Genomic DNA, 19,377 nt, shown 5'->3' with positions numbered 1-19,377 from the left:
ATCCTGACTGCAGCAGCCCTCTAGGATACTGACTCATAAGTTCCAATCTGATCACTGATCTCAACACTCTTCTTTATGCTTCACTGTGTTTGAAAGACAAACACATGGTTGCTATGGGGTGTGTTTTGATTCCTATCTCCTGAACTGTTTTGAGTACAATCAGTTCTAGATCATTATTGGTTTCTTGCCCAGGAAAAGACAGTTACTCCCACTAAGAGGTGGCTGTTACATCCACTTTCCGAAGAGCAAGACACCAGCATATATCATCAGTACTTGCATGTGATTCCCTTTGGGTTGTGAGCCCACCAGCCCCATGTGCTCCCACCCATGACCACATATGGAAATTCAGATGGGCAAACCAAAAGGCCGGCAGACATAAACTGACCCAGTTTAAAAGAATAGTATTTGAAGCAATGGGAGAAGATATGGAAGTTCTCCTTATTCTGGCGTCTTTCCGATGTCCTATTCACACATGGACACCATCATTTGATATTATATGCTCATTATTTGATGACTGCATGTGTGAACCAGTCCAAAAGAGTTCCAAATGGCTTTTAAGATGCTGGAATTTAAAAAGTCTCCAATCCAGGCTTATGATTAACAGGGCAAACTTATGCAAGTTTAATAAAAAAAGTTCCACTGTGTTTAATAAAGCTTATTCCCAATAATTTTTTTTTGGGGGGGGGCAGTAAGGGGGTAGGGCCCAGAGTCAGACCAAAATGGGCTTGAGATTAACTTTTGCCACTCATCCACGTAAGAACAGAGAAAAAAAGTTGGAGAAATAGGTTCATTTTGGGCAAACCGTTCCCCCTAGGTACAATTCTGCACAGCTACAAATACAATAGCAGTCACAACCAGCAGAACCTCATTTGATTCTTCAAGATGCAGTATTTTTGCCAGGGTCTGATAAATACATCGAAAACCTTCATTCTTGCCCAATTACTGTAGCTATGCTTTGAAAACAGCCCAGGAAAACCTGTGTCATGGATGATGGCATGGATGATGGCATTAAGCCTTCAGTAATTAAAAGCCAACACCATGTAGCCAAGTTTCATAGCCAAGTTTCTACTGTGGTTTGCAGTTGTTTCGCAGACCCTGCTCTTGCACTTATCACAGCACGCTGGCTTGCAAACATTTAGCAGATGGAGCATTTTCCTGGCAAAGGGATAAAGTGATGGGGAAATCTTCTGCTTACCTTCAACGTGTCCGGCTGCAGTTCAAGGCACAGAAGTGTGCATGCAGGCACACATTTTCTCTCACTCACTCACACACCTGTGGGAAAACACCCTGCAGTATTATAGCAAACAGTTTTACCATGCACCTCAGCTGCCCCTCGCAAGACCACATGTAACTATTAAAAAAAGAAGAAGAAACATGCTTTGCAGGCACATGACCTTCTAGCCAAAGGTAAAGTTAGTCTACGCCTAGTCAATACCTGGAAAGGTGACTTCCTTGAGTTCCAGGATGGCAGAAAGATGGTGTCTCTATGTAATACAATGAAAAAAGAGCACTAGCATATTTTCATTTTTCTCTTAACTGATATAAGCATCAAAATAAAAAAAAACAAGATTGGAAGAAGAAATTTAACAGTAGCAGACAGACATTCATAAGTTTGCAAGCTTCTCCTGAAAGATGTCAGCATTTTACTGTAAGTAAAAGATGGTAGTTTTCATTCATCCAATCAGATAATCCCATGACATAATCAAACCTAGTTGTCTTAAAATCAAGCACAAGAATGCTTGAGTGTGTTTTCCTAGGTTTGCCATTAGAACCATTTCCTGGTTTTCAGAAAGCACTCCTACTTACTCCTCAGTAAGTACAGGCGGTCAGGAATCCTGAGGCAACATAATTAACTAGCAATAGGGACTGTATTCCTAGCTAGACACATTTAGGCCACCATCCAATGTTCACTTATCTGGAAGTAAATACCATTGAACTCAATGGGATTTTGCTTGTTTTTTTTTTGGTTTTTTTTTTTTGTTTGTTTTTTTGCTCTTTGTACTACAAGCCAGCTTGCAAGCTTCATCAGGGCAGTAATAGGCATTGGTATTGAAGAGCTTTGCTCTGAAGTAGCTACCTGAATCTCCCTCCTGGGCATTATTTGTTACTGCATCCAGTTTTTTCAAGCTATAGGGACCATCCATCAAAGTTCAGCCATTTTTCACCAGCCTGCTTGTTCTAATTCTCTCCATCTCTTCCCCATTTTGTTTAATTTCTTTTTCTTGGGGTTTTTATTAACACTTTTTATGGTTATATTTTGACTCCTTACTTGACCTAATCCATGTTCTCTAGTAATTCAGTGGGTTGTCATATCTGAGCTATTGTGGGTACTATTGCAATTTGGTTGCAAAGAAAAACAACTGGGTTCTGTGCAATTCTGGGTGGGGAGACTTTCCCAGGCAGCCCCCCACCTGGTTTCCTCAGCTTGGGATGGTGATAGTAAATACATCAATTCCCCCCTTCAACTGCTGACCCAGTAAATCACTGAAACAGACAGCTGTGTGCAATGAACACTAACCAATAGGCAATACCAATAGCCTCTGGCTTTCCAAACACCTAGGAATCCAAATCAAACATCTGAAAACAGAGAAATAATCCATCACATCATCTTTTTTTGTTTATGAAACAGGTTGTACAATATAAAACTGACCCACTCAAAAGGCAAAGTAATTGGAGCAGCAGGCAAGGAGATATGATGAACACATACCCCACCCAAAATAAAGACACATCAATAGAACAGTTTTAAACTGAGACAGATTCTCACATGTATTTTTGTACTAAGATTTTGCAAGACCAGAATCAGTGACAATATTAAAATACAGCTCTTTAAACAATAGCTGCTGAGAAATACCAGCAGCATTCAGGGGACACAGCCAGTGCTGATCCTACTACACAAAGCTGGTTGCCACCTCAGATAGTAGATGTTAATGTACTGTTAAAAGTCACAAATCATCAATTGTTTCATTTTTGTATTTTTAACACTGAGGGGCAACATTTCTACTTTTCTTTCAATGTTGTGGGTCATCTCTGTGCACTGCTCTAGAAAAGACAGATTGGGACAAGAAATATTCACTGGAACTACCTAAAACTCAGGTGACAGAGTCTAGAGCTTAACAACACTGAATGGAAGTTCTAGATCACTAGCAAAGCAGGTTAACCCAGGATCTGTTTACCTTGGAAACAGTTGTTGTGGAAGGGACCCCACATCAACTAGCAACTGTTGGCAGGGAGATGTGTTCTACAGTGCCACTTTGCTAAGTCTGTTGGAACCTGATGTGACTAAGACCCACAATGACCTCAGGCTCTATACTTTTCAGCCAAGAGGGTGCTTCAGTACCTTCTAGAACCTACTCTTATTTCAGCCGTCCCCGAGCTCTGCCCGTCAGAAGGCGCTACCGGTCAACAACCCCAGAAACCTCTGATCAGTGAGTGGTGAAATCTGAGGCTAACACTCCCAGTATTTCATATACTTACCCCCAAGTTAAAAGGGGTGATGGGAAGCAGGGTGGATGAAAACCAATGACTTTTTTAAAATCAGAAAAATCACAATTTTAAATTTAAATTGGATTTTTTTAAGATTCGTTAAAACTTTTTGTTTAAAAGAAAAAAAAATCCTACTTTTAATTTAAAATGTGGTATACCTCAAAGGTCTCATTATGGAATAGGGATTATAAATTCTTATTCTATAATATAAAACAATTTATAAATATAGCCTTTAAAGTTTTGTTCCAATAGTTCTTGGATTGGGACCTCAATTCAATGGGGTTCTATGGGATTCTGTAGAGATTATAGGTGGGGCCTCTTTTTCCGTGGATTCAAGATCCACAGTTTTACCTTACCGCAGGTCCCAAACTCACGGATCTCTCCACCTGCTGTCTTCTGAACATGACTGGAGCTGGTCACATTTGGAGGCCCTTCTGAGAGTCAGGGAGACTGTATGTAGCCTCCTTAACCCTCAAGAGAACTTCTGAAGAGGTTCTATTATTATTTAGGCTTTTACCTGGCTCTGGGTGTCTCTTTCTGGAAGAATACTTGTTGAACAACACCTTTTGAAATTTTGTTTCACTTGTTTGACTCTTCATTGTCTGTATTACAGTGAAGGTTCAGTTCGCTATGGGAACCTCATGTATGACAGGAGAGTGGTGCGAGGTAACACATATGCCCAACGCACATTACCTTGGGTGAGTGCTTTTTTATACAACTCATACCTTTCTTGAATATGAGAAGACAAGAATTTTGTTACTGAAAGTAATAATGATAACAACAACAACCAGTATTTATATACCACCTTTCTTGGTCATTGGATTACTCCTTTGACTTTGATACAAGGCGGTTCACATCGGCAAGCTTTCTCTAAACCCCCAAGGGGTTTTTTACAATAACAAAGGGCCCAATCCTATCCAACTTTCCAGTACTGGTGTGGCTGCAATGCAGCCCCGAGGCAAGGGAACAAACATTCCCTTACCTTGAGGAGCCTTCCGTGTTTACCTCCCTATTGCAGGGTGCAGCACATACCCCATTGGTATGGCTGCATCACTGCTAGGAAGTTGGGTACGATTGGGCCCAAAGAGTTCTAATCTTTCACGAACAACATTCCAGATGAATCATTCAGCAGCCTGGTAACCATTCTGGCCATGGTTGCCTCCCATGCTGACAAACAGCTCCTTCCCTCTCACAAGGGCAGCTTCTTTGCTCTCATCAAAGAGCAGGAAGAAAAGCTCAGCCCAGCTTGTCAATCACTTCTTTAAAGTCTCACTGCTCATGGAAGCTTCCAGTGATCTTGAACTGCTACCCTTCAGATGTTATCTTTGGACATAATAGCAGCTCTACCCTCCAGACCGGACCTCCTAACGTCCTATGTATAAAAGTATACACATTTATCCTGGAGAATCATAACACTGTGGCCTGATTCACATGTTCATCTTTGTAGGTTGATATCTGCAGCAGCAAGTGGTTCCTTGGATGTATGACTGGGCCCTCATAACACCACAAATAGAGCTTTTGCTTCACATCATAAGAACATAAGAACATAAGAACAGCCCCACTGGATCAGGCCATAGGCCCATCTAGTCCAGCTTCCTGTATCTCACAGCGGCCCACCAAATGCCCCAGGGAGCACACCAGATAACAAGAGACCTCATCCTGGTGCTCTCCCCTACATCTGGCATTCTGACTTAACCCATTCCTAAAATCAGGAGGTTGCGCATACACATCATGGCTTGTACCCCATAATGGATTTTTCCTCCAGAAACTCGTCCAATCCCCTTTTAAAGGCGTCTAGGCTAGACGCCAGCACCACATCCTGTGGCAAGGAGTTCCACAGACCGACCACGCGCTGAGTAAAGAAATATTTTCTTTTGTCTGTCCTAACCCGCCCAACACTCAATTTGAGTGGATGTCCCCTGGTTCTGGTATTATGTGAGAGTGTAAAGAGCATCTCCCTATCCACTCTGTCCATCCCCTGCATAATTTTGTATGTCTCAATCATGTCCCCCCATCATCTCTAATGCATCATCTCTAATGCAATGCTTTTCAAGGGGATACATTCACACATTAACATTTGTATAGCACATTTTGAGTGTGCAAAACATTTAACATGTATTATGTTGATGGAATCCTTATGACGACTCTTTATGGTAAGTATTAATATCCCCATATTGCAGATGGAAAGACTGAGGCTGAGAAGGAGTGGTTTGGCAAAACCACTTAAGCTAAAATCATAATTTTTCAAATCTCTGCTATCCAGACTAAATTGTCACTTTAAAATAGTAGGTGTTTTTTTTTTCCTCCCCCCCACTATCCAGAGTTCGGAACCTAATCTTGTTGAGATGCAGAAGCAACGAGAAGCCCACAGGAAAATGCTGGCTAGAAAGCGAGCAAAGGATGAACTTGATACAGAAACACTTGCTCCAGAGATTATTGAGAGCAGACTCCGTGTTGACGTGCAAACAGGTAGAGCACTAGAAAAGCACTTTTGTGATTCTTAGACCTCAACATATAAGGTATAAGCAACATAGATTAAACAGACAAATTTCAAAAGTCAAAAACAGTAAATCAAAATGATGGTAATAGAGACAAGCATGCTTTAGCTTGCTTTCCAACTAAAACAGTTGAGCAACTGATTAAGGGCACAATCCTAACCAGGTCTGCTCAGAAGTAAGTCCTATTTTGCTCAGTGGGGCTTACTCTCAGGAAAGTGTGATTAGGTTTGCAGCATAAATCTTGTACATTCATTTTTGTCCATAGAACAATGAGATATCTATCTGCTTATATCTGTACACAGATGTGCTGCTGCTGTGTGCTGTTGTGTGTTTTGCGTATATGGTTTTGATTATATATTCTGGATTTTATACAAGTCACTTTGGGCACCCATAGTGTTAGTGGGGGAAAGGCAAGATAAAAATATATTAAAGAAATGTCCCAAGGCCTCCTGACCCCTAAGGTGTCGTACCAAATGCTGCCCCCCGACTGATGATGTAACAGGCTCTGCTCCTCCCACTCCCCAATGTTCTAGCTCAGCACTCTCCTCCCCTCCACATTTTCTTCTCCTCTCTGTCCCCCTCTTCCTTTTCCAATCCAGGGGGTGGAGGGAGGAGCAGTGGAGACAAGTGAGTGAACAGAGATGAACATCCCCCACTAAACTGTTGCCTGAGGTGACCGCTTCAGTTGGCCTCATGGATAAATCAGCCCTGATCTAGGTTTCCTAGTAGTTTTGTTTTCCTTTGTATCCCCCTGAAGTCAGTTGGTATCACTTTAAATGTGGTTGCAATCAGCCATATTTTATACCTACTACTTCAATCTCAAATTGCAACATTATGTATATCAGGGGGGAAAAGTCTTATTGGGCAGAGCTGGCATTCTGGACTGGTCATGTCAGGCACTAGCCAAAGGCCCATGCCCATCACCTGGCTAGATCAACCTTAGTTGATAGCCCCAGAGCACCACTAAGGGCACCATAGAACATCTAGTACAGGCTTTGACCCAGGGCCCCCTGCAACCTAGCACCAACACTGCTGTTGAGCCCGCTGGTGCTTACTTCCAAGCAATCATGGTTAGGCTTGGGTTGTCAGCCTATTTGGTTGTAGTGGATTGCTAGTTTGAAGTCAAACTCAAGCAATGCCTTTCTTTCAGGATGTGAGGAATAAATTGCTAGTGTAGGCGTTCTTGTGTGTGTGTGTGTGTGTGTGTGTGTGTGTGTGTGTGTGTGTGTGTGTGTTAGGGTTGCTAGCCCTTCAGGTTTGACCTGGAGTCTCCAGGAACCAGCATTGATCTCCAGGTTACTACTGAAAGCAAGCCTGGAGATTTCAACAGGGCTACCAGGAATTTCCAAGATAATCTCAGTGATGCTTGAATCTCAGTTTAGGAGGGGAAAAAACCCTCCAGTAATGGTGTCAGTCAGAGTTGGCAACCCTAGTGTTTGCGTACACACAGATACACACTCTACACCTTTATTAAACAAGATTCCAGCTCTAATGCTGAGGTTATGTTTACATTTCCCCCTTTATCTTCTGTTAGAAGCATTTATATATGTTGTGCAATCTGATATAATGCAATGTTTACTCAGATATAAGTTCAGCTATGGCCAATGGGACTTACTTTCAGGTAAGTGTGCATAGAATTGTCTAATTGTCAAGTGTCTTACAGTATTCAAAGCACTTTACATACCTTCTCATAATATAATCCTTACAACAACCCTGTGCAGAGACAGGATTTGTGCTATTTTGTATTCTACTGTTCCCATTTCATTGTAGAGTTGACCCTCACTTTACAATTGTAATCTGTTCTGGAGACCCCAGTGTATTGGGAAACTATTGTAAAGTGTACCCATTAACACATTTTTTGGTAATTATTTTGTTCCAAGACCTTGAAAACTAATGTTTCTGCCACAGAACTAAGCTATTTCCCTCTCTAACAGGTTGTCTTAAAAGTACCTACTGCGCTCTTTGGGGGTCATGATTTCAGTTTACACAATGATGTAATTATAAAACTCAGATTACAAGGCAGTATCCTTCCCTCAGTACATACAGCCACAATGCTAAAAATGCTGCTACTGGCTGAGATGCTACCAGATGCTTGCATTCGCATGGCTGATTGGCTTATCTATCACCCATGACATCCTTTTGGTGACAATTGTGAGCCCATCATAAAGTGAATAACTTATTGTGTAGTGAACCTTCTTTTTCTAAGGAGAGTTCATTTTAAAGTGATTTGACAATAAAGTGAACCTGTTGTAAAGATTTGTTGTACATACTACTTTGTTCACCATAAAATAAAGATGGAATAGATATGAAATAAGTAACCTAATGAACAAGGCATATGTTTTCAGTAAATGTACTGTAGAACAATTGCATGTGATGGGAGATAGGAGCACCCTAAAAACAGTCCTTATTGTGTCATTTGTTCTAGAATTGTATCTGGAAGAGATTGCGGACCGCATTATTGAAGTTGATAATGAGTGTCAAACAGATGAATTTCTGGCGAGACCAGCAACCCCACTCTTCATTCCAGAGAAAACTGGAGTTGATGTAGCCACACAAATAGAAGAAGGAGAGGTATTAAGATTATATGCAAAGGGGTCAGGGTAGTAACCTTTCCTGATAGCTCCAGTCCCAACAAAAACCACATATGCCCAAAGCTGCTATTTGCCCTGGAAGAAGAAGAGAAGTAGCCGTTGGTGCAATGGCAGCTTCCCTTCCTGTGCATCTAGCAGCTTCAGGGACATAAATTGGAAATAATTTTCATGAGGCCAAGGCCCAGGTGTGGGAGCAAGAAAGAGTATACTTTACTAGCTTCAGAAGAACTGAGGGGATCAGCACAGGCTGCAACTCCATTACCAAGTTTAAAAAATGGGGGTTGAATTGTATGTAATGTTTAAGGATATTTATGGAAACTTATTTCCCTGTATTTATGGACCCATTGCCCATACCTTGTTGTGAGGTTTGCTGCAACCAAGCAGAAGCAGTGTTAGAGCAAGTCACAAGCACTGAGTTTCTGGCCCAGACCACTAGAATAGAGAGAGCATGCCTGTGCAGCAGTTAAACTGGGATTTGTAATCAGTGAGACAGAGATTTGTGCTTCTCCATGTGCTTACTCTAGAACAAAAAGTCCCAGAGTTCATTGTGAACAGGCAGAAGATAGCGACAACTGGTAGGCGGGACAAGGTACCATAACAATCAGGGACATTGATTCTAGGGACAGTGGGAACCAGTGCTGCTGGGAGAATTTACAGGCCCAAACTTCACCTAACTATATTTTTTGTCCTGATACACTAACAAGAAAGCCACCCAGCAATTTTGTCCGTCAACTTGCAAGAGAAATTGAGTGAGCAGATAATTCATGATTTATCAATGAAAAAGTTCAGGGGGAAAAAACAAAGCTTTAACATAAATTAGGGTGTTGCAAGGTCAAAGCAAAGTTCAAAAGCAAACTCAGTAAGCAAGAGTGGTGATCATCTGCAAGCTTTATTTCGTTGCCAGCAACGGGCTTCTCAGGGACTCCTGTCCAAAGCTAAGAGAGCAATGAGAGCCATGTGGGAACTCTCATAGCCCTCAGAGAAAGCGATTTTCCAGTGTGAGCCTCTCACTCATATTGGATTCTGGCTCCTTTGTTTGAGGAGTCTTACATTTCTCATTGGCTGGTGTGTGACATCAGAAATGGGGGCTTTCTCAGGGTTGGCCACAGATAACTTCACAAACATTTAATTGGTTGGTTTTAAGTTACAAGTTCCAAAAAAGGCAAAATGTACATTTAAGACATATAGAATTTAAAGATTTCAAAAGCCACTAGGTGGCACTGTTTACTCATTTATTACTGAACTAGATTTTTGGTATGTCTTGTGCTTATCTCTGGCCTTGGCAGAGCCCCCAGTGCTATCTTTCCAAATTCCTTTTTGTCTGGTCTCATCAATCACTGTGGGCTTTCTGCTAACCTCTGTTTAAACTAAGCCTTTTGGTCTTTCCTCTATATTCCATGTGTAATTCTCTATATGTGATCTGTATAGTGGTGTAATTTCATTTATTCAATACAGGACAAACTAAACTCTTATTGTAAAAAGGATTTTAAGAGACCTTTCTCATTCATTTTAACTAAATCCAGCTTTTTCTGTCAGCTTTCAGCTCTGACAGAGGCTCCCATTATGTTTTGGCTTAATTAGGGGACTTTCTCTGGAATGTTATTTCTGCTTATCTGTTCCTGTCCATTCTGCCAAACAAGATAAACTGTCTGCTTAGATCTCCTCATTAAAATGTCTCTAACCTGTGTATAACCTTTAGGTTTCGCCTCTTGGTGCCAAGAGAGATATAATTTATTATTGCAAGTGCATCCTGGCTACTCCTTAGTTCCAATTAAAAGTATCTAAATCTGTCTCTCTTTGAGTTGTAACTCTTTAGTTCCAATTAAAGTAGGCAGGACCTTGAGTCTACAGAGGAGATAAGAGTCTTAGCTGTAAGGAGTACCACATTCCAGTGTTGTTAATTAACTTTTGCCAGACATCTGCCTCTTCAAGGTTACATTTGAATTACATTTTCAAACTTGTGGCTTTAAGCCCCTTAATAGCTTTTCACCTTTCTAAACTTGTGGCTTTAAGCCCCTTAATAGCTTTTCACCTTTCTGTGTATTTTATGCTTGATCTAACAGCTAAAATTCATTACTGAAGCTACTATGCCCTTATATGTGTGTTAATTACATTTTAAAAAACAATATCTATAATTATTGAGGCATTAAAGAACTATTGGCATGCAAGCATGCTAAGTAATTTATTTGGCACTTCTATGATGCTCTGGTGTAAATAACTCTTCCCTGTGCATATTTTGGTTTAAAAGGGAAAGCCTGTTTGAATTATATTTTAAAATCCAAAAAGCTTTTTCTTGCCATGGGTTTCATCTGTTCAGTTTAGTTTCATTTATCATACTAGCAATTAAGCTTGAAAGATGGAAATTCCAGCTTCTTACTCCCTTTTTACATGAAGCGTTTACCTTATCTGATGTCCTTGACAGTTTGCCAAGAGACATTCCTTTAGATTAATTTACAGCCTGCTTGCAATTTGCAGTTGCAGACAAAGACCAAAAAAATGCTTTTTGGTACTGAACATATAAGTATTGCTAAACATATAAACACTTTTCCCTATTTCCTAACCATATAAACTAATAAGTTGTTTTAAACTAGTTTAGCTATAAACACCCATAAACATAGCATTGACATTTGGTTCATTCAGCTTGTTTGTTAGCATAAGTGGCTTTTATGGCCTTGTCTCAAGGGCCCTATCCTTTTCTGCATCACCAGAGCATGCACTGAATCCTATGGAGGCAGGACAGTCCCAGAGGTCTCCTCTGGGTAAGGGAATATTTATTCCCCTAAGCGGGGGTAGACCTCTGCTGCTGGAATGAATCTACTCAAACCTGCACCAATGATTTCACTGGCGCAAGTCCAAGTGGACCCAGGAATGCAGATCAAGGTCTGGAAGTGGGATAGGACATTGGAAGCGCCGCCGCTGCCGCCAATATCATCTCCTTCCAGCCCTGTTCTGCCCTGTCTCCTCCCCTTCCCCGCCTTGTTCCACCCCCTTCCAGCCTCCCTCCCACCCTATGCACCATACCCCATGCACCATACATCCATACCCCATGCACCATACCCCATGCACTACCCTGGAACTTACCAGCACCAGGGTAGTGGAGGGTCCACTGGCACACCGCCACCACTGCTCACCACTTGCAGGAACGCCCGGTTGCTTCCACAGGCACTCTGCATTTGCAACTACCATAAAGTGCTTTATGCCTTTGGAACTCTAGTCCCAGTGGTGTAAGGGCATCTTCGGATTGGGCTATAAGTCCATCTAAAAAAGGTTGGTCCTTAGAACAAAAATAATCAAAACATCAACAGGGTAATACCTTTATTAGGACCCCTAGCAGATATATTATTTCAATAACGTATATGAGATAGGTAGGTGATATCCCCATGTTACTAATGAGGGGCTAATAACAGGCACCAGCTATTTTGGAATTAAGTATGTTGTGTCCGCCTTCAAAATACATGATGTTTGGTTGAGAGACACTGAACTGTATTTACGTATATCTCAGCTTTTTGACTTTAATATTGAAGTCAAACCAATCCTTGAAGTTCTGGTTGGAAAAACTATAGAGCAAGCTTTGTTGGAGGTCACGGAAGAAGAGGACCTGCTCAACCTGAAGGCCTATCAGAATGCTTATCACGAACTGCGCAATGCAGAAATGGCTGAAGTGCAACGCCTGGAAGAGCAGGAAAGGCGACATAGGGAGGAAAAGGTATAAATGATGTAAACTGCAAGTGAATGAACTGCAGTTTGTTGTTGCTTGTTCTTTTGTTCATGTTTCTAAGTACTCAAGGCTTAACCCTGCTAAAATATTAACCAGAGAACAATCTCTATCTATTGCATTTCTAAAAATGCATATTCTAGTTTTTTAATATAGTCTGACCTCAGTATCTGCCAGGGTTCCATTCCACATATTGAAATCCACAGATACTGGAGTTGCCATTTCAATGCCTTTAAAATGGAAAAAAAAAATTGCACCAAAATCACATTTTTTACCATGTGGTTTCCAAGCAGCGCTCAAAATAGCTCAAAAAATGCACTTCTAGGTCTCCCAGCATCAGTATATGCCACATTCAGCCACTAGAGGTGCTGAGTGGAATGGAATAATTTCCTAGAATAAGTTCTCATTTTAAAGGTATTCAAATGATGATCTCCAATATCTGCAGGGAGTTAAATCCATGGTTGCCAGATCCGTGGATACCAAGATTGCACCTATACTGCAGAAATTAGCATTTCAGTTGTCCTCACCACTAAATGTCTACCCAAACAAGAATGCTCATATCACCTGCAAAAGAAGTTCCCTTGAGCTGTAAGCGGGTGTGTCCGTGCAGAGTAGTCTTCACCAAGAATACCTCTCTAAGCATACAGCTTCATATTTTATGTGACAAACATGACTGTGACAATCATACAGATGTTACATCAGTATGTTCCAAAGTAGTGAAGATGATACACATAATATGTACACATTGCTGACCAATCAGGTTTCCCCAGCGTGTTTAAGACTATTTGCCCTGGGTGAAAAAGTTCCTACTGAAACCATAATGCCAGAAGAGATAGAGGGTAGTATTCAGCTGTTATAAGAGTATACTAAGGCCAACTGCCAAAAAACACTTTTGCATGTTGGGAGTTCCACAAGAACTAAAAATGATCATCATATTGATGAGCCAAAGTCTATAGAAAACAATGCTGATGACAGGTTGCTGGGGACCCTGCTGTGGTGACCTGCACTAGGTCTCTCATGGTACCCTCTTTCCAGCCCCAATGGTACATTGGGCACAGTGGTATTAAGGGTGAAGGGGGCAGCCCAGCCAGATGGACCTTCTGTTGGTCATGGGTCTTGGCCAGTGCCAAGTGTCTTGCCAGAGCTCCTCCTCACTAGGCCTCGTGCCCGCTTAAAGCTAATTAGTTTCCCTTGTTAAACTCCCAAGCGCAGCAAGCAAAAGTCAGAGCAAGTCACAATCCACAGATTCCAGGTAAGTCAGTCAAATCAGTCAGAGTATCCAGGCCAAAGTCCAGAGTCAATAAGCAGAGTCACAGTTCAAGGTCAGATTCCAGGTAAGTCAGTCCAATCAGTCAGAGTTGCCAAGCCGAAGTCCAGTCTCCTCTCCAACCTGCACTCCTTCTCCAACCCACACCCCCTAGTTCCTCCAGGTGCTGTTTATATACTTCTAGGTTCACTTTAGCTTCTAGTGGCTGCAGCTATGCAGCTTTGGAATCAAAACTAACAAATCTATAATGGACCATGTTTTCATGGACTACATGGAGTCTACTTAAAGCTGAGGCTGCAATAGATCTCCTAGGTTCAGAGACAATATGTACTACCTGCTCACCAGAGGCAAACTAGTGACCATTTGTAGCCAATGCAACGATACTTAAGTTCCTAGTTCAAATAAAGCTTCTTCTTCATTGACCTAAAATGCAATGCAAGTTATTTAAATAGAAGGTCACGTCAGCAAGACAGCATTTCTTGTAGCACATATTGAAGGCAAGATGATACTGATCCATCCAGTGGCTGATCCATCTCACAGCCACTACAAATGTTATGGTGGAACTATGCAGGTAATTTTTGACCATAGCCACATGCCACACTCATAATATTTGAAGCTTGTCAGTTTCCCCACCCATGAAGGATACAAAAGTGTGCTACTGCAAAACAATGGGTGTCAGGGAAGGCACCACATGTAGAGAGACAGCCAGTGCAATGAATGTAGACCTTGCCTGGTCCTCTGGAAGCAATTGTTACTCACTCCAGGGAACCAACCAATCACTACGAAGCTGCCTTGATCCATCAGCTTTCCCATCAATTGGGACAGGCGTCATAATCCCAAGGCATGGTGAAACAAGTTGAATTAGGATACAAACTCAGTAGCCAAAAGATCCTTCCTTCAGCAGGCTTTCCTACTGGAACAAAAGAAACATTTGAAGAATTGGTTTGAAGAAATGACTGTAACTCTACTGGTATCATTTTTCTTTTTTCAGAATATTTGGTCACGATGTGGTTTCTTTATAAATTGATCATGTTAATAATGTGATCTATCTTCATTTGTGTTCCCATTCATAATAATTAACGATTACTTTTTCATTCAGGGGTCAACAAGCTTTCTTGCATTTCATTGGTTGTCTAACCTCAGATATTAACAGAAAGTGGGGGGGGGAAAATGTTTGCAATACAGTACTTAAAGTTACATGTGCCTTTTTTCAAAACAAAGGATCGTCGAATGGTCCAACAATATGATCAAAATGAAACAGAGAAAGAAGTCTCTGAGAAAATCGCAGCAAGGGCATTTGCAATGGAATACTTGACTGACCTCATCCCTTCAGTCTTTAGTCATCTCCAGAATACTGGGTTCTTCTACGATATAGTCGAAAGAGGTATGCATCACTCTTTTGGGTTCTTAGCATTTTTAAATTAGCGTGTGGGATCATAGAAATAATCCAGCTGAGTGCGTGACACCTAGCCCTATGAGAGGTACATGGAAACACACTGAGAGATAATGAGGCTCTTCTGATGGAATATGATCACTACGGTGGGCTCCAGCCAGCAGTCCTATTTTAAACCATCTGAATTTTCCAAACACATGCAAAGGTAGCCCCACATACAATACATTCCAGGTACCAAAGCATGGATAACTTGGAAGATATCCAATATCCATATTTCATCACAGATAACTATATAAAACTTGTTTCTTTCTACCTTGTATAGATATTGAGGATGGATTCCTTCCATATTTGATGAACAAAGTACAACAGAATATGATGAGGAGACTTCTAGGAAGAGATATGCTGGAGTGTAAGTTAGAAGAAATGGGAGAATAAAAACAAGCTAATGTTTTCTGGTTTTTTAAAGAAAAAGATAGTATTACAGAGGTATCAAAAACATTAAAACAAAGGACAAATTAAACACTACTTTAAATTAGTATTCGTACACTTGTTGAAGGGCAGTTTGGATAAACCCCACGGAGTTAACCTCAATTGCTGGGCAATCCTACCAAAAAAATATCCATGACATTAACTGTTTTTAATTAACCCCTGCTAACTGGTTAAGAGGCACTTTTTCAAGTGGGTGCTCCTCTTTTATTTAGCAGGGGGAGAGCAACTGGCCCACCTCATCCCAGCAGTGTCTTTTCTAGTGGCTATCTGCTGGTGTTGCATCTTTTTAGATTGTGAGCCCTTTTGGGATAGGGAGCCATTAGATATTTGATTTTCTCTGTAAACCGCTTTGTGAACTTTTTGTAGAAAAGCGGTATATAAATACTGTTGTTGTTGTTGTTTTTTGCCATTAGAAAAATCACATTGTGGGGTTTAAATGAGGTATCAGATAATCATTGGCCAGGATTTGAGCATGAGCATAATTCTGTTTTGCCCTGGATATTTTAAAAATATTTACTGTTAAATTCAGTTTGTAGGATATTCACAAAACAGTAACTGTAATTAATGTTTAGAAAAGTATCAGAGCATATTAATGGAGTCCAAATAGGCATCTTTGTCCTCAACAGATTATAAGGAGTTTAAATTTAGAATTTAAAGCCATTTGAAAGACTGATACTGTCATTAGAGAAGCTCATAGCACAATACAGTGGGCCCTCCTATCTGTGGGGTTTTGGTTCCAGACTCCCTCCGCTCCGGGATATTCTACAGTTGTTGGGTCCATTCATAAAGCTTGCACAATTAAATACGTGGAGCCTCCAGGGGCCTCTTCTGGGTTGTACCAGGCTGGTGACTCACTCTGTTGGCCTCCACGGGCCTCAGAATGGCCTGCAGAAGCCTCCAGAAGCTACTTCGGGGTTTTGGAAGCAGGAGAGGCCTCAGGAGGCTCCAGGTAAGTAATTGCAAGGAGCCTCAAGGGGCACCAATGTGAACTCTCTTTATCCACAGATGGTTAAATCTGTGGATGGGAAACCCACAAATGTAGAGAGTTCACTCTATCTTATATATTAGAGATCTAAACTGTCTAGTACAGTGGTTCTCAATCCTTTTAGAGGCCCTGGAGGCTGTTGCTTGATTTATAAATGCCAAGGGGTATGCCTACAAGGGTGAATGGGTAGCAGTGCCCCCCCCCAGTAGCAACTTGCTTAACCCTTGATGCACATAGCCCAATGGTCTGCCCTGTCAGTTTTGCAAACCACCAAAACTTGAATCATGATTCACTGGTGGGTCTTGGACCCCCAGTTTGAGAACCACTGGAGTCGTGTATGTAGATGGTATAGAACAGTGTTTCTCAAACTTTGGGTCAGGGACCCACTAGGTGGGTCGCGAGCCCATTTCAGGTGGGTCCCCATTCATTTCAATATTTCATTTTGACTATATCAGACTTCATGCTACCATGGTATGTGGCTGCATTTGGGGAAATGTCACAGATCTGTATGTTTAACAGACTTCTGTGAAGATGCTTTTAACAATGATAGTAAATGGGACTTTCTCCTGGGTCAGTGTGGGTAGGATAGAAGCCCAGGATTGTTAAAAATTATCCTGCTTGATGATGTCACCTCTGGTCATGACATCACTTCCAGTGGCTCCTAACAGATTCTCATTCTAAAAAGTGGCTTGCAGTGCTAAATGTGTGAGAACCACTGGTATAGAATTTATGCTTTTTTTAAGTGTACACTGCAGGTACGAACCAGCCAAACTTCAGTGCTGTGTAAACTACTTTGATTTATAGCCCAATCCTACCTAACTTCCTGTGTGGCGATGCAGCTGTGCCAACAAAGCATCCACTTATCTTGTGGGGGAGTTTTGGCCTCTGAAAACCTCCTCAGGGCAAGGGAACATTTGGGTCTACTTGGACCTGCACCTGATATATAGCTGTCTATATAACTATTTGACTGGCACAAATCTGAGTGGATCCATGAAGGCAGATAAGGCCTGGGAATGAGCATAAGATTCGGTAGACACTGCTGCTGCCGAAACTGCCTCCTTCCTGGACTGTATCCACCTTCCTCCCCACCCCGATGTTCCACCCCTTCCCCATTTCACCACCTCCCTGCCCACTTCCTGCCTCCATGGAGTCTTACCTAAGGCAGGTGTACCCGGTCTGTTGCTGTGCCAGCAGCAGCCAGGCTGCACTCTCCAGTGTGTTGCATTTGCGACAGCCAGAAGGCACATTATGCCACCAGAACGCACAGTCCAGCAGCATAAATTAAGAATAGGATTGGGCTGTTAATCACTCTCTCTTGCTGATATCAGTGGGATCCAAAAGTGTTCATTTTGAGCTAGATCCTGCCTGTTTCTGCTTAACTATGGACATTGAATTTCATGATAACATGAGCCATAGAGAAGGCTACCACATAATACCCACTTCAATGCCCAATCCAAAACATCATCAGGCAGCCCAATCCTGAGCTGCCCGCTTCCCAGGGCTGCAGGGGTCCCCTTCCCCTGGGTAAGGGGCCCTGCAATGGGGCTACTTGACTCTGTGCCGGCTATTTAGTTGGCACAGAGTAAAATAGCCCCATGTCTTACTGGTAGGCCTGACGTGGGGCCTTGGATCCAGCAGAGCTGAGCTCTGCTGCTCCCTTCCCGCCCCACCCTCTCCCCACCACACCTTCCCCTTAACCTCCTCCCACCCCAGAACACCTCTCTCCCTGCCCTGACTTACTGTTCTGCTTACACAGAGCGCCGGGTGGCATCCGGTTGGCCTCCAACCAGCTCTGGCCCAGCACAGACTTGCACTGAGCCTGCTCTGGCGCTGGGCCACAACTGACTGCTGCAGGCATGCCTTACGGCGTGTTTGTGACAGTGCATGCCAGCCCTGGGCTGGTGCGCATCACTTAGGATCAAACCCTTAGGCAGGCATTGGGACTTGCATGTGCTCAGTAGGACTTTTAGTTTTTTAGAGCAGCAGCTCCCCATGCAAAGTATGTCACAGGTTTCAAAGATTTGCTGTGTAGCGTGAGCCAAGGATGTAGCATGTTGTCTTGACTGCTAGACAGTCAAGACAACAGACTTGACTGATCTAACCTTCTGCTTTCTCCATTTCCATGCACACATAAACTTCATTTTATTTCACCTGACATTCTTGTCACTGTTATTTTATGACCAAACCTGTTTTATCAGTTATACCTTATTTTACCAATGTTGTTCCTTTCCCTATCCCGAGCCCTTGCCAGTGAAGCATCAAATATGATTGGCTTGCAGACTGTAGTTTGGGTGAGATTATCTCCATGTTTTCCTGGATAAATTTTAACTCAAAGAAACTTAACTTTGCAGGCTTAGTTAGAGAGGTGGCTGGAAAGAGGCTAAAGGACTTTGTCACATATGAAAAGCTTAGAAGACGTCGTTCTCCTAAGAGGGACCCTTTCAAAGTCTTTGGAAGCACTTCATCAACCAGACGGTCTTCTGGTGTGCCAGGAGAGATTCATCTAAGAAAATCCCACAAGTCAGGAATTAAGGGACCTAAACAGCAATGATGACCAAAAGAATCAGGTAATGGGAAAGAATTACTTGGTCCTTTCAGAAAGTTAAGACACATTTGGTTATCTACCAATATGTTATGATATTGAATAAAAGGATATCCAGCAGTTTAGACTTTAATCTTAAACAAACTGATTCAAAGGTGAATATGAAGGCAGTCTTAACCTTTATAGAACAGTGTGTGACTTGGAAGCATCTGTGTTGCAGTCAATCAAGGGGGCTGGTTTAGCAGCTTCATGAGACACTTGGCCAACAGTCTGAGGCTAAGAGGCAAAGAAGGAAGGCCCACAGCCAGGGAGACAGGCCAGGGACAGACTGCACTTGCTCCCAGTGTGGAAGGGATTGTCACTCCCGAATCGGCCTTTTCAGCCACACTAGATGCTGTTCCAGAACCACCTTTC

At 42.1% G+C, this 19,377-nt stretch overlaps 1 protein-coding gene across 1 annotated transcript; it reads left to right on the top strand.

Moving 5' to 3' along the window:
* The first annotated feature begins 3,291 nt into the window (after positions 1-3,291).
* RSPH3 (radial spoke head 3) lies at positions 3,292-18,972 on the top strand. Its single transcript, XM_066622783.1, has 8 exons — positions 3,292-3,425; positions 4,097-4,181; positions 5,805-5,952; positions 8,407-8,552; positions 12,075-12,278; positions 14,776-14,938; positions 15,270-15,356; positions 18,773-18,972. Exons 1-8 carry the CDS (start codon positions 3,292-3,294, stop codon positions 18,970-18,972), a joined length of 1,167 nt encoding a protein of 388 aa, XP_066478880.1.
* The last annotated feature ends 405 nt before the right edge of the window (positions 18,973-19,377 follow it).

The sequence above is a fragment of the Tiliqua scincoides genome, chromosome 1 (genome assembly GCF_035046505.1).
Source record: "Tiliqua scincoides isolate rTilSci1 chromosome 1, rTilSci1.hap2, whole genome shotgun sequence".
NCBI classification, from domain to species: domain Eukaryota; kingdom Metazoa; phylum Chordata; class Lepidosauria; order Squamata; family Scincidae; genus Tiliqua; species Tiliqua scincoides.
The sequence above is the reverse complement of the archived record's forward strand: the minus strand, read 5'-3'. Positions and strand labels throughout refer to the sequence as shown.